Raw genomic sequence first — 16,225 nt, forward strand, 5'->3', positions numbered from 1 at the left:
CTCGAGTAAGTCACGCATTGCACCATCACGCAAAAGAATTTAACTCGCTTTAGTGGTCTCGGCGCGGTTGTTTGGTGGGTCTCGGAGGTAACGGAGAGAAGCGCTGCACGTCTGACAGCTGAGCGGAGATGGACTGTTTATCTACCCCGACAGAAGCTTTTTTTGTTTACAGAGGACACAAAAGTCGGCTTTCATCTCCTCGTATGAGTGCGACTGCACATCAAACAAGCAGCGACATTATGCACAAATGACACCGCAACCCGAAGGTCGACAACTTTTCACAAAGGAAATACAGCAGGACTTTGACTTGACGTTTACTTATAACAAACCACTTCCATATGCTGTGTCTCAGTTGTGTAGCACCTCGAAAATAACCCATAATGACCAATTACAGTAACACGGTAGGCCTAAGTGTTCATCAAAAAAACAAAAGAGGCGGCGGTTTTATTCCTAATAAGTACATTTACTATTATTCCACATCGCTCTTATATGATGCACAGTTTGAACATAAACACCGCTCTTACATATGGGGGAAAAATATATTTCATGATTCAATTAAAATAAAAGCTAACCGAAATTAATCTTTCTCAACAAAATGTTTAAAATGAATTGTATTGTTCTGAAAAATTAAACGCAACCGAACTGTACGTGGCAAAAGTATGGCAAAAGAGTTAAGCCACTGAAATACTCTGCAGAGATGGAAGTTGGAACGATTTAATTAAGTGATTCTTTTGCGTACCACTAGATGGAGCCTGTGTACCACTAGTGATGCCACACCGGGAATCACAGATGTTTGTCAACAAATACTAAGAAGTCAAACATATTTAAAGAAGAAAAATAAACCGAATAAAACTCGGCTATGCATTATTGGTAACAAGGCAAAATTTTTCTTTTTTTTCAATTAAAAAAATGTCTGATTGCTGTGATACCTTGTAAAATTCAAATATTAAATATAAATAAAACATCACATTTTCACAACAATTTTTTTACATGGAAAAAAAAGTGACATTATTATTCTATATTTGGACAAACCAATTAGAGCAAAACTTCTGTCTATAAGAAGATTTTATAATCATCATATGCTAATCTTTGAATGCCTTGATTCCTGTGAACAGCACTGAATGCCATTGGAGGTGTTTCTAATATTCGGCCTCTTACGCCAGCAAAGGAAGAATCCCAAGGGCATTTCTGGACACCCGTTTCTTGACTGAATAATGCATGAATGATAATGACCAGCGGCCGTGTGTCTTTGGAGGTACGGATCGAAATTAGAATTATTCAGCCTTGAGGGAGGCCCGCGCTCTACATTTGAGAAAAAAAAAGGCAGCGATGATCAATCATCGACTGAAGCCTTTGTTATACAGCATGTGACTGAGTCGCCTTCCTGAGAGACGAGCGGCTGCAGTCATGCGTCGACAAGGTGCCCCGCAGTGTGTTTAAGTCCGTGTGAGTGTGTGTGTATGAGATGGATTCACTCATCAGCTCAAGCTCGTGTGGTGGTGACAAAGGCAGAGGAAAGTTTATTTCAGCCTGGACCCGATCAAACTTTCTCTTTTTGTCACACCGCCGGAGAGCAACTTGATGAATGGGCCCGTGACTGGGAAATGACACCAGTGTGATAGCCTGTCACACCAGTGACTGAGCACCAGGTGGCGGGGCTCGCATTGGGTGCCGTGGAAGGAAAACACTTGGAAACGACAGCTTGCATGGATAGCTCTGTTTTTAGATGTTTGTTTGTTTAAACAAAATTGACATGACACATTCAAAGTCTGAGATGATGTAAGACATGCTAACTTCTGTTAGCTGATTTATGGCGTCCGTCATTAGATGATAGCAAGAAGCTAATGGACTCAATGGACGTTAGACCAAATTATATGGCTTGCGTTTATACTTCTATACGGTTATCCTAAGTTTTATTATAATGTGTATAAAATATGTGAACCTCTCTTATACTTGTGGGTGTGTGTGTTTGTGTATAACTGCATCATCTCTGTTCATTTCCTTTAGCCTATCAAAGACAATTCACATTTTGTGTTAGCATTGAGCTAGCAGACTTTTATTAAATAGCTTTTTAGCAGTTTGGTGTTAAAGCATACAGTGTGTGTGTGTGTGTGTGTGTGTGTGCGCGCAACTGTATCATCTCTGTTCATTTCCATGAGCCTATCAAAGACGATTCACATTTTGTGTTAGCGTTAAGCTAGCAAACTTTTATTAAATAGCTTGGTTGGCCAGTTCGGGGTTAAAGCATACAATGTTTGACTCTCTTTTGTTTTACGTGTCAATTTTGCCGTCCACGTGAACTATGAGTGACAAAAAGTAAAATGTCTCAGATTCCTTCAGGACATGACATGCTCACCGACATCGTGTTCGTAGATGGACGCCCCTTGTCCTTACCTCGGGCTCCCCGCAGTCACACTCCTCGCCTTCCTCCACGTAGCCGTTGCCGCACTTCTGGCCCCCGTAGAGCACCTTGACCTCGGGCATGTTGTCCAGACACATGCCCACGCCTTTCTCCAGACTGGCTGCAAGGTCCTTCTTGCTGCACGTGCTGAACACCGTGGGGAAGGGATACCTAGCGGAGGTGGCAACAAGGTTGATGACAGTCAAGGAGTCCCAAAAAAAAAAAAAAAAAAAAAAAGATGTGCGTGTAAAGGTAAATATTTTTTATCTCTTCAAAATTCTGATTATTATTCAATATTTTATTAATATCATATCTCCACCTTCATTCTTAGCTATTGCTAATTGTGGAAAGGTAGATATTTTTGGCCTTCAATGAATCATAGAACTCTGTGATTTGATACTGAATTGGCAAATATTATATTTTTACACAGCCCTCCTTTTTTTTGTGCTCAGGACATGTCATGTCTCATATAAAATATTTCCCTTGTGTCATTGCATGGAATTTTTGTACCAAGCAACAATGCTGAGCTGAATTTCGTCAGGCCCGAAGTAACATTTGGTGGTGTGAGACGAGCAAAGACTTCTTGAGTTTCCACGTACATTTGTTTGTTCTAGCACACCCGACCGAGTCCATGACCCCCCCCCCCCCAAAAAAAAGTTAGACATAGCCTTATCTAACAGGAAAAAAATGCTTTACTTCCACTTTGTGACATCTCGAGGCAATTACAAAACAATTAACACATACACTCTAATGTGCGGTGTTTTCGATGTTTTTTTTTGTTTGTTTCTTTGTGTTCAGATATGTTTACGGTGTTTGTTTATTTTTATTTTTTTAAAGTACAACACTGGTCAACCGACCGTTCTTCAAGAAACACACCCTACGTAAAAATGCATCCCAAGATGTGCTCCGTTTGGAGTGGCTCCAGATCGAACGTGTTTGTTTTGACAGCTGAGGCCACCGGCTAGAGAAAACGAGCCAAGCAGAAAGTGTCGACTTCCTTGAATAATATTGGCTCGAAGCCCCGCAGCGTCTCCAGGTGTATCGTTTGCCCGAGCGGAACTAATTTGGCTGAGCACAACAATTAGTCGCCGTTTAATTAGCCAGCCCCCTTTTTCAGTCACAGTGAGAATAAAACACGGATGAAGATATGATCTCACACCTTAGGAAGGGTTGGCGGGCGAAGGTTCCGTTGCGCCATCCGGCTTTCGTTCTGCTTTATTGATCCAGATGCGAGGATTGCTTTGAAATGCTCATCAAGCGAGAAGAAAAATGCTAATCGACGGTCGCTTTGGGATTTTTCAGCGAGTGGCTATTTTTTTTTTTTTTAATATCGCAGTTTGACTAGATGGATTAAGTCTATGAAACATTATCGAACCAAATCATTAAAATTCTGCTTTCAGTGCACCGAATGGTGTTCCGACGATTAAGTCATTACTTTAAAAGCCAATCATATAAACCAACGTGCTAATTCAACAGATCGTAACTGTATACTGAAAAAAATAATAATCGCATTTGGAATCGCAATTGAAATGCTGAGGGTGAAAAAAAAACCCCAATCCGACTCTCTTTCAGTTGTGGTGGCGCTATTGAAGACACCGACCATGAAGCCCTTCCTCGAGTTTCACCTCCTCAAGTTCAGCCTCCGAGAAGCCGAGTTTCTTCCTTTCCCTCATCACCATAATTCACCCTTCACGTAGCATTGATCAGCATGGCTCATTTGTATTCCTATTTGGCTTCGCATTGACCGAATATTGTTGCCGTGGAGAGGGCTTGAGATTTGAGAATGAGCCACAGCACACTTTTACAAATGGACTGTGACTTATCAAAGGTAAGATTTCCTGCCGTTGGGTGTACACGCGGTTTAATATAGGTCTGATTAAACGTGTGCAAAAAGCTTCAACTAAAGTGCAAGTGGCACCTGCACCCATTGGTTATTTGGTATGCAGCCCTCGATGCTCAAAATTTTATTCTAAAACCTATACACCGCATTCCTGCCGACTGTTCTGTATAGTTCTATATCTTGCCGATAAATGCACAAAACAGACAAGGGGGTGTGAGGTAAATGTTTGAAGAGAGGCAAAAATAAAAAGGGCCCTGTCACTTGATTGACGGCTTCAGGCCTAAAAGTGGTTTCTCCCGGTGACCGTGCTGCGGAGTGACAAATATTTAGTCCCGGCTAACAAGATGAGACATGTCTGACCTTTAAGCAAATGTTAGGTAGGCTATGACACCATCGGGAGGTGTTGGTGATTAAAAGAAAGGACACGTTGCGCAAACGCCGGGTTGTCTTCGGGGAATTATATGCATCATTTTGCTTAATCTCACTGTGACAGAATTTGACAGCTTTTTGAGCGGCTCGGCACAAGTAATGCACCCCCTTTTAAGTCGAGTAAATGTCTGCTCCTGTCATTACGTCTACGAATTCCTTCATCAAGGCTCGTCATGACGGTACACTCATTTCTTTCTACTTCACTCAAATTCTAACGTCTTAATCACAATGTGAAATGAATTTTAAGTATGGGAGACACCACATGTTACGGGGGGGGGGAGAAGAAAAATTTGAAAGTGTGCTCTTACTGCAATTACAGTGTATCATTTAGTATCCGTTGAAGTACCGAGACTGACATGTGAGGGGCAGCATGTACAAAGGGGGGTATACAGACTGCCGGAAAACACAAGTTAGTTGTAGAAGAAGAAATAGAAGACGCTAGGTTAACTGTTAGCGCATATGGTTATGCCTTGTGGTCTTAGTGTCATGTTTTTCTAGTGGATGACTGTTCCGAATGAGGATTTGCGATGAAAAATATGGAACATGTTGAACATTTAATTGTCGTCTGTGACTGATTTCTGAGCTGATCAATTAGGAGAGAAAGAACTTCCCCAATTGGGCTTTATTGTAAGTGTATTAATTTCAGTGTCACTGTTCCGGCCGTATGGAAGAAGGAAAAATCATTTGGGAATGGTTTACTTTATGACACTACTCAGTGAGGGTTTTTTTTTTTCCAATCTTGCACGAAAATACTGCATTTAAAAACTAATATTAAAACTAACTAGCAAACCGCATTTTTGAAAAATGACAAACTAATAAAAATGAACTGTCTCGGCTCAATTCGGTGTCGACCACACACATAGGACTTTGCGATCGTAAATAGTGAACAGGTTTAACATCTACGATCGTCCACCCTTAACTCATTCACTCCCAAAGACGTTTTTAAACGTCTTTTCGGACTTGGTCTAGAATTAGCTGGTACTGAATGAGTTAATGTATATCGAGCAGACTGTGTGTGTGAGGGGGTCGGGGAGGGGGGGGGGGGGTCATTTTAAAGAAGTGTGACACCACAACCAAAGCGTCAAGAGAATATTTCGGGCATCCATCAATCACGGGGAAAAAATAATATTCAAATTTGGTCCGATTATCACAGTGGATGTACGCCGCTTAAGAGATAAATACAAGCCTAGCTTGCTCGCTAGACTCGTCGGCGCTATGTGTCGAGGCCTAAAAGCGCCTTTCTGCGTGTCGCCCTTATCCTGAAATTTAGCCGGCAGTGCCACCGATAATCACATCATTTAGATGCAAGACCGTTCTCTCCCCCATGAGCAAGTTTTAAGTGTTTAAAAAAACAAAAAAGAAGAAGAAGGAACATCTCCATGGTAAAAACCAAAAATGTGGGATGAGAACCAAACTTCAACATTTACTGTATGACCTCAGAGTCACAGATAAACTCTTTGGAAAATAAAATTGAGCGAGCTGTGTTTTCTTTGAATAATTAATCAGCACAATGACTCACACTGCCGGGTTTAGATCATATCGTCATTTCCCCCTCGATTGCCCGCCACGACTGCACTTGTCCTGGTGATGAGGCAGACGTACATCAAACACGTCGCTACTACTTTATTGTCTGCCTGCTCAAAAGGTACTTTCAGTTCATCCGTGGCAATTATTGTTAGTCGTCGGGTAAATTATGTATTTTGCCGCATTTTTAAGTGATGTGGCCACAAGGCAAATGCTTCATCTCACGTTGTCTGAAGTGCGTGAGTTGTGTTTGATGGCTTGGCTTGATTTTCAGTAAACTCAAAGGATTAACTCACTTGTTTACACAGGAAATAATAATGGAAATAATCTGTTGCCATCACAATACTGCTGCAAAACACCTCCTTTGAATAGTTGTAGTTAAAAAACAAAAATTATCAGTAATCATCAGCATAAAATAAATAGAAATGACTAATGAAGTGGATAAATTAATCTTGAACATCACTTTTACCTTTACTGATGATTCTGGACTTTCTGCCATAGAGTTAAAAAAAAATGTTTAAACAGCAATGCAAGCTTTCATTAAAAACTCAAACCTCCTGGGTTTATAAATCCTACATCCTGTCAAAAGTAAGGCCTTCAAAATAAAAGCACTTGAGTAAAATATCACTTTCAAGACACTTTGGGCTCTGTAGTGGCTAATTTAGCAAAAACACTCAAACTATTTTGTGAATACAGGAAAGTATGGTGAAACGTTTTGTTATGCTCATGCTTTTATTTTGAAGGTCTAACTTTTGAATCCACCTTGCCGTCTGTTATACATGTACACACACTTTTGTATGAACGCGCATCAATTTGGGCAAATGAACAGCCGATGAATGAAATCCAATACAGACGAAAAAAAAATCTCGGCAAAAATCACATGAAAACTAGGGCATACCAAAAACGGAGGTTCCACTTTATTATAAAAGGTTGCTCCAATACAGTTCAAAGTCCAACTGAAATTTTGCAGTCTGGTTCGTTTTGGCGGCGTAGCGGAATGCCGCCCGGTCAAAACTTCCAACAGGGGAGTTAATGAAAAAAAAAAATCAGTTTGCTGCGCTTTGGACTATCTTATCAGCTTTGGTGTTTACTAACATGAGAGTCCATCGCTCTCGGCCACATTGTTATCTCAACAACCCAGGCGATGTGGGCGGAATACTGGAGCAGCTGCTTCAGTCTCGGGCCACAGTGTGTGTGTGTGTGTGTGTGCGTGTGTAGCAGCCTTGCGATAAGCGTGATTACGCGATGTGAATCCGCAGAATCATTTACAAATGAAAATGAGCTAGTCTGACTCCATACATCTTGTTAAATGAGATAGATTAGGCATTTTTTCAAGAAATATAGCACAGATTATAAAGCAAGTCTTTTTGTCAAGCTATTTTCGGGGTATTGTATGCTACAAGGGATCCAGCCCTCATTCCACCTGATTTTTTATTTTTTATTTTTTCTGAGCCAACGCCAAGTCTGGATTTTGTCTCCATGACAACCAATTACAGCGAGAAATTGTTTTGACGTCAGTTTCAGTGGACAGCAGGGGGCGGTGCTGGATAGAATGTGAGCCCCCTGAGATGGTTGTAAGCGAGTGGAATAATCAGTTTTATTCGTATGCCAAAATTTTACATTTTTGACTTGAGTTCCTCTTTCATACAGCACCTTTAGATTGTGTGTGTGTGTGTGTGTGTGGCGCTGGGCCACGATTCGCTCATCGCGGCCTCCAAAAAAAAAGCCCCATCCCACACGCTGCTTCAACAACAAAATATGTGCATCGAACAAAACTCAGTGCAGCTTTGCTTACCCTGCGTAAAGCCAACGATGGCCAATTTCACCATATTCCCGATGAATTATTTTAAAAAAACAGGATTCTTTGATGAAGAATGACTTTCAAACAATTTTTAAATAAATGCAAAATATTTTTAAAACTGCAGGGGCATCACAGTGGGATTAGCAGTTAGCATGTATGCCTTGCAATTTAAGGGTTCTGGGTTTGAATCTTAGCTCTGGACTTTTTAGACTTTGCATGCTCTGCACATTGCCATGGTGAGGTAAATCGGTTGTGGTGAATAAAGGATGACGTCTCACCCCGTGGAGGGCGTCATGATGCAGCCGCCACGGTCCACCGTCATCCTGCAGCCGCAGCCGCGCTCGGGCGTGTCGTGATTCATGCCGAAATTGTGGCCCAGCTCGTGCGCCAACGTCACGGCCGCGCCCAGCGGGTTCTCGGAGTGATCCTATGAAAGGGATCAAAAAAAAAAAAAAAGAAAAAAGAATACATTAAAAAAACAACAAATTAAAAAAATCAAAAATAAAAATGTATGGCAAAAACAAAAGAATAACATACAATGTCCTATTGAACTCTTCTCACAGTTCAATTGAAAAAGATAATGAGACGTGGTTGCACAAAGTTCTGATGTTCTAGTAGGCTTTTCCTGACATTTTTCCCCCTCATCTGATTTTCGAGGACTTCCAGTGAAACTTTCTCAGCACTCACATTGAAGTTGCCCGTTGAATTTGAGGTTCCATCCCAAACACTCTTGAATATGAAAGTCTTGCTTTGAGGCCATCCAGAAACCTTTTTAGGAGGTAGGAAGGGGTCTTTTTTTTTTCTTTTTTAATACAGATTTACTTGCAAACACTGTACTAGATTTTGGTGGCTTTTTTGTTGTTGAATCCCAATTGAAGGAAGTGTGATGTGGTTTTTCCCGAAGTGCCAACATAGGGACATGCAGGATAAATACAACTTTGGTGGAGGCCTTGTAGTTTGAAATAAACATTGAATGTTTTTTTGTTTTTTTTTGCGGGGGGGGGGGGGGTTCAAGAGTTGTTTTTCCTCTCTTGTGACTGGCCACTGATGACTTGGGTAGCCTTTTACTTTTCATGGCTGGCATCTGCCACAAGTAAAGTAACGGGTACATAAACATCTGGAGAAGGCTCTGCCCGAAGAAGACACATCTATTAACGGGAGGGCAGGTCCATCTGGGCCGGTGGCTAATGGCATCAAGCAGATAACCAATTTGCGATCTGGCACCACCGTCTCGCGGACGGACAGCCGGGACAACGCTGGCAGCTCGTTTTTACCGGACTAGCGAAGAAAATACGTTGTGATCGGAACGAGGGCTGGCATTGGCTATTTATCAAAAAAATGGAAATGTGTAGGTGTTTTTTTTTTTTTTTTTTTGAGTGCGTAAAAAAACACAAACACCTCAGCAAAAACCGAACGACCGAAAGACCGGCAAGGTCGTTACGCCGGCTGGCTGCAGGCCTTGTACGAAATAATATCATTTCATAAAGCGTGGTGTCAGGAATGTGCGCGAATGCCCTCGTGGCAACGAGTCAACACCTCTTTGGATGGATGCAACGCGACACGGAGGAAGAGAAGGCGGGAAGTCATCACGGCTCACCATGACGATGCCTCCAGACTGTTCTGCCGTGCACATGCTCATGATGGGCGCCATGCCGATGGTGGTGCCTTGGAAGTAGACCCCGCTGCCAAAGGATATAAGCGTTATGTCATCAGGCATTTCGAAAGGGAGAGAATAGCTTGGCGGGGAGTCGTGAAATATTGCATTCTGCATAAAGCTTCTCTGCAACATTTCGCGGTTGCTGGTCATGAACCACCAATGATCCAGTGATGACCATTTGTTTATTTTTGCGATGTTGATTTGATGAATTGGCACATTTGTGTCCATGAGAGATCATTAGGTCTGCCAGATAAGATCATCCAATTACCAGTCACTACATCCTGACCGGCATTACTCTCAAGTTGATCTTTTGGTGACTCAGAGACAGCGAGAAAAGGCAAAAAGTTGCCAAGTTCTATTTGGGCTCTTTTACTCTGAAATGTCCAACCCACAGAAATGACAACACCTAACTCTTTTGGAATGTTCAAATTTCAATTTAAAACTTCATTTCTACACTCTTGTGTTGGTTAAACCACACCCGGCATGCACCCCATTGTATTTGTATTTTGGCCTGTTTTACTGCCACTTCTCTTTCATTTTCAATTGGTGGTGTGGCTGGGGGAAAAAAAAATCACTTAAAGGGTTATAGAAGCACAACATAGTTGCTATCTAGCATGAGCATCAAGCTAGTGGACTGGTGTGATTGTTTTGAACACACCAAGGAGACACTTTGTTTTATCTGTAGTCTGTGTGTGTGCTGAACACCTAACTCTTGAGAAATGATTACATCTCAACTTAAAACTTCATTTCTACACCCTTGTTTTGGTTAAACCTCACCTAGTATGAACCCCATGACATTTGTATTTTGGCCTGTTTTAGTGCCGCTTCTCTTGCATTTTTATTTGGGTGGTGCGTCTTGTGTGTGGCTGGCAAAAACTGGCTTAAAGGCCGATACCGCAACATAGTTAGCATTAAACTTCATTTTAAATATTCACTAACGCTGCTATTGGATTCGATCTTACTACAGGGGGACCATTGTATACACTCGTTCCATAAAGCACCTTCTCCTGATTGCAATATCGAGTGTGCAAGTCAACCAATTGCCAAAACCTAGCAAGCACCTTATGAGCTGAGCGTTGTCGTGAGGTTTCTGGGGCAGCAGCTTGACTTTGCGCCAGTCGAGGAACTCGTGAAGGGTGGCGAAGGGATCCTGCGTGACGGGACATTTGTCGTGGTCGCTCCACACCTCCAGACCCACCAAAGCCACGCGGATGTTCAGCGCTCGGTAAAACTGGACGGAAGAATGAGAAGAGGGCGATGAGTAGCTTTTAATCTTTGTACGTAGTTAATGCGGCATCTGCTCGTATTTGTGTTGCGTCTATGCAGTTTGTACCTTGTCCACATAATTGGCAATTTCCGCAAGTCTCTGTTTCACCTTCTCCACGTCACTACCTTGTTTTTGAAACTAGACAAAGAGTGAGAATGAAAATAGACAATGATAGGGAGACCTAAAATGTGTTGTTAATTTAAAAATATATAGATCATACAATACATTAAATCAGTGGGATGTGAGGACATCTATTAAATGAAGTAAATGAATGAAACACACTGAATCACATACGCCGGAGAGGATCTGACAACGGAATAAAACAATGCACGTCCCTCGCGTCCATTCTTGAGGGAAAACTTTGTCCAAGACATTGTGGTGAATGTGTGGGAATTGTTATCCATTCGTGCGCCAGAGCATCTGTGAGGTCACATGTTGTCAACTCTCTCTCCGCGTCGCTCCCCGTTGTTGATGGGCTTGAGTCCTTTGGACTCGCTGACATTGGGAAAAGCGGGAGGAAACTCAGCGTAGATCTTGTTCCTGTTTGCTCGCTCACTCCGCTGGGGAGTCATTTCCTGTCAAGCCGCTGGCACCAAAGCACACAGCTTGTTGCACACTGACCTATATGTGCGGCTCCACTCTTAATGGATCACCACCCCCCCCCCCCCCCACCCCCAGCCCTCTCCCCCCACCCCCCCAATCCCACAACCCGTTTCCTGCTCTCGTCGTTGTGGAGAAGATGAACGGAAGCGAGACGGGTGGCTTTACCTCTCGGTTGTCCGCGACGATGATCAGCTCCACGTATTTGGTGGTCTTCTGCACGTCCCTTTTGTGCTGAGGGTTTAAAAAAAAAAAGATGTGGATTAGTTACCGTTACAGTTCTGAATATTAAAAAAATAATACCCCCCACCCCAAACATGGCTCAATTCTGACAATGTATCGTCATCATTATTATAATTGTTCTCATTGTAGCTAATTGTTGTTCTCATTGTAGCAGTAGTAATACAAACAGAAATATTGAAATATGTTAATATAGGAAATAAAGCTGGTATTTTTTTAATTGTTTATTTGAGGTTGCATTTCAAAGTGAATGATTATTTAAGGCACGGCTTCTATTTGATAAAAATGTCTTGCAACATACATAGGTGCATGTTACCTTGCGCTGCCTGTTTGTAAATATTTGCTCTCGCATGGACATATGGCCGCGAGCGCCCGTTTTGGCCAAAACTCTCTGGAGGGAGCCCTCAATTTTTGGACTTGGATGACAAAGCCCCCCAGGGAACAACACTTTCTGGGAACGTCTCCAAAAAAACAGTTTGTACAACACGTTGGCATCAACAAGGTGAGTACACAATTTGTCCTCTCACCCTCGTGTGGAAGGCCCGGAAAGGGCTTTTAAGGTCATCGTCCGGAGCCACGGAGGACATGTTGAAACCGTGACCGCAATCGCCCGGGGTCAGACGCAGTTCCTCCGCTCGGTAGATGAAGTGGACGTCCGGGTCTTTGCCGGGCGCCGGTTCGATGACCAACGACTTATTTTCAAGCGCGACGAAGCCTCTGTAAAGAGCAGCGGGAACAAAAAATGAGGCAGCACAGAATTGCCCTGCTGCTACCACTTTTTTTTTTTTTTTTTTTTCATGGCATGCTTCCTCGGGTGCTCCAATTAAGTTTCATAGAAACTTCAGTCCGGGGTGCCCGATTATTCACGTCCGCATGATGGCTGTGAAAAAGCTCATTAAAAGCAACAAAACAAAAGACTTTCCCAAGGTTGGCAATTGCCTTCCCTTTCACCAAGCGTAAAAGCAAAATTCTTCTTGCAAGTGACATCCCATCTTGGCAAAGAATAGTAACTCCTTTAACGATCTTAAGGCCATCACGCCAAAGTGTGTTTAATTAAGCGGGACGGTGCAGGATTATTATTATATATATTTTTTGCAGATGCCACAAATCGTAATATTTTAACTGCGGTTCCTCATTAGTGACATGAAGACGCCAATTAAGGCAGAATTGAGGACAAACGATGAGCTGCGACATTCTCTTCTTCCAACAGCGGCGTAAAGTTCAAAGTGACATAAGGAAAAATGTCGAGCAGTGACTTTAGTGATCTGTTTTGTGGATGGACCAGCCAGGACACACATTGTGCAACACATTAAAATGACCGATATGGGGAGCCCGGGAGCTGGAAATGCCAAACTTTGCCTCCTCTATATTGACTGATGACGTTCAAACGTCTACTTTGAGGGTTTGTTTTTAAGAGTGGATTTGTCACATGCAAGATTTAAAAAAAAAATAAAATAAAAAAGGAGTCACACCATACTTTTCTTCTGGCCATACAGTAATACATTTAAAAGCACTCCCCCAAAAATACATAAATTACAAAAAAAAAAAATCAATCTAATTGACAAAAATGAATAAAAAGGACATTTTTGGTCTAATGCGAGCTTTTTTTTTTTTTTTTTGGTTTTGTTTGAGAATATCTCCTCCTCGCCACCCCCCCAATTTATTTGTGTTATTTTCCTTATCTATAATAAACTTTGCTGACACATTCCCATCCTACGGCGCCAAAGCATAAACATTTCTTACCGAAGGCCTGAGCAGGCGCTGAGGGTGACGTCAGAGTTGGGATGCGCCTGCACTTCCCCGTGGTAGTAGCAGTTTTTCTAAAAAGAAATATATATATATATATATATATTGAAAGTCTGTGGTGCCGTGACGTTCAACGAAGTGCCACTTGATCATATAGAGTTAAGCGAGGATGCAGTCAGTTGCATTGTGGTCCGTTTTGATCCAACGTTATTGGAGGGGATGCTGGTGGAGCAGCAGCCAGGGGGTATCTTTCAACACCCAGATGCTGATGCAATGCCGTTCAATTACACGCCACGTCAAAATAGAAATGTGTGCTCACAGCTAAAGGTGACCTACATTACGTCACCTTTGGCATGTGAAAATACAATGTCGTAAATAAAACAAAACAAAAACATTTTGACTGAGTGTGATTTTTTTTTCACTTGCAGCCAGGAATGGCTCAGCTGGTAAAATGGGATTCGATAATAAAACCCTGATGGCAACATTGGCTGGAAATATATATATTTTTAAAAAAACGGAGCTTATCAACAAGTAGGCCACTGGATAAATGTCGTGCTACGCTACGGCCACACGCTCCCACGCATCGGGTCACGTTATAGTGATGAGATCATTCCGGTAAAAACAGGCTCGTTCCAAGTCCGATTGGCACGTCGTCGATGCATTTTTGTGTGGCGTTCGCCGCTTTTGGCGTCGTACCGTCGAGTTGTGCGCAGCGGTGAGAACGCGTCCATTGTTCTGGTAGTGCGTCTCCGTGTAATGGCTGGCGAAAAGACCCCTGTGAAAAAAGGACACGATGGGATTAGGAATGTGGAGAAGGAGATTCTTAGATGTTCAAGAGAAGATTCAGTGAGGATTTGTGAGGTGGGGTGGGGGGGGGGGGGGTCGATTCTCTCATGTGAATGTCTGCCATGATTAGAACAGCATCTCTGTAGAGGTAATTATTTTGTGTGTATGTGCCTGAGTGTGTGTGTGTGTGTGCGTGTGCGAGCCGCACCCTGTGCGTAGGCCAACTTGTGCAGCTGCATCACGTGGATGTCAGGCGGGATGATGTCAGTGTGCGTGTGCGCATGGTTTTGTGTGTGCGCGCGCGCATGATGTAGTACTAAAATATATTGATTTCCCAAGGCAAGTTACACGACAAAAAGACATTTGTCCAAAATTGCCATGTCAAAGCATGAAAAAAAAGTGCCCTCCCCAAAAAACAAACAAACCCCCCCCCCCCCCGTGACTTTTGCACAAGAATCATGTGAGATGTGCAGAAAGGGAATTTTCAGAATGTTAGTCTAAAAGGGAATCATGTCAACAAAACAATGCCGAACTTGCCGACAAAATATAACCCATGCAAAAGTGTGTTTTAAGGTTCTTCCTTGATCGCAGGTTTTTAACGGTTTGCGGGTGATTCTGGAATGTATCGGCCACGATAAAGAGGGCGGACTGTAATATTAGTAGCAGGTGCACTCTGCATAATGTAACACGACGATGTTTCCATGAGGGCATGCGAGGATGCACATCGCACTCCAGATTGGATTAGCGACACGTGCGCGGTAAATCCAAGCAAAAAGCTCCCGTGCTGCATGTTGGCAACATGTTTGGGGAAAGCCAGCTTAGATCCGAGTGGCATGACCATACATCGCGTATTAAAGCCGCCGCTTTTTGATCTCCTGGAAGCTGCCTGTAATCAAATACTTGGCGAAGGCACGCGAGTTGATGTTTACCCGACCCCGGTTTTTGACGGGGCAGCACGGGATCCACCATTTTTCCATCTTGACATTCCAACTCTGCCCCGCCTCTCTCGCTCTCGCTCTCTCTCTCTCTCTCTCTCTCTACCCCTCCCTGGCTTCCTCCCATATATATATATATATATATATATATATATATATATACACACACACACAAACACTATTTCGAGAGCTCACAATGAGTAAGATGCTCAAAACCAAGAAGGGTTTTGCCCTAAGTCACAGGGGTCAACCTATCAAACTTAAGGCCCAGGGGCCAGATCTGGCCCATGACATCATTTTATATGGCCCGCGAAAGCAGCTCAAACATGTCAACTTCCATGAACCCTTCTAAAATGTCTACCAAAGTTTTAATTCCTCATATGTAATAAATAAGAGATATAGTATTTTCTTGTTACCAAACCTCAATTTGGCCCGTGACATAAATGAGTTTGACATCCCTGCCCTAAGTGGACAAAAAAAATTCAGTTACAAAATGACTATATTGTTTTACACTGATTTTTATTAAATTTAACTATTGCACCCTGAATAAACCTGTTGCTCACCAAAACAGCTGCGCCTATCGAAACATGTCAATGCTCTCAAATAAAGGAAGCGCTCCCGTTGTGGCCGAATATAAAAGAAAAATGTGAAGGTTCGCATTCGACTGCAACTAAGTGAGGACGAGAGAAGAAGAGAACTCATGCACCGCAGTTCTGAGGATTTTGCTCTTTTCATTCCGTTTCTTTATACGCCGCGAGAAAGTGAGGAGACGCTCGGCTGTGCGCAAATCAATTTGGAACGCGGCCGCATGTGGAAATAGAATTAGCGTCGTCGAGCCCACCTCTTCACTTCCTCTCTCTGCTCGTGTAATATTAGCAACAGCAGTAGTAAAAGTGGTCTTCTTCTTCCATATGGGGCCCTCCAGCAACAGCGGTATAGAAAGGCTTTGGGTTACACTGATGGTGAAGGGTGGTGGGTGGGGTGGGGGCGATTAAAAGA

The 16,225-nt window shown here is 42.8% G+C and overlaps 1 protein-coding gene across 1 annotated transcript in view; it reads right to left on the reverse strand.

The window, feature by feature from the left end:
* Nucleotides 1-16,225, reverse strand: part of adam12b (ADAM metallopeptidase domain 12b) — a 47,285-nt gene that overhangs the window by 8,814 nt on the left and 22,246 nt on the right. The window contains exons 4-12 of the mRNA XM_086122600.1: nt 14,202-14,280; nt 13,503-13,579; nt 12,287-12,476; nt 11,688-11,753; nt 10,986-11,057; nt 10,714-10,883; nt 9,593-9,677; nt 8,274-8,422; nt 2,395-2,572 (exon numbers count right to left, since the gene is read on the reverse strand). Of these exons, the coding sequence (XP_085978726.1) occupies nt 2,395-2,572; nt 8,274-8,422; nt 9,593-9,677; nt 10,714-10,883; nt 10,986-11,057; nt 11,688-11,753; nt 12,287-12,476; nt 13,503-13,579; nt 14,202-14,280 (1,066 nt within the window). The remainder of the gene's footprint in view (nt 1-2,394; nt 2,573-8,273; nt 8,423-9,592; nt 9,678-10,713; nt 10,884-10,985; nt 11,058-11,687; nt 11,754-12,286; nt 12,477-13,502; nt 13,580-14,201; nt 14,281-16,225) is intronic.

The sequence above is a fragment of the Hippocampus guttulatus genome, chromosome 10, assembly GCF_054856545.1.
Source record: "Hippocampus guttulatus isolate MCC_2025c chromosome 10, RoL_Hgut_1.0, whole genome shotgun sequence".
Classification (NCBI taxonomy): domain Eukaryota; kingdom Metazoa; phylum Chordata; class Actinopteri; order Syngnathiformes; family Syngnathidae; genus Hippocampus; species Hippocampus guttulatus.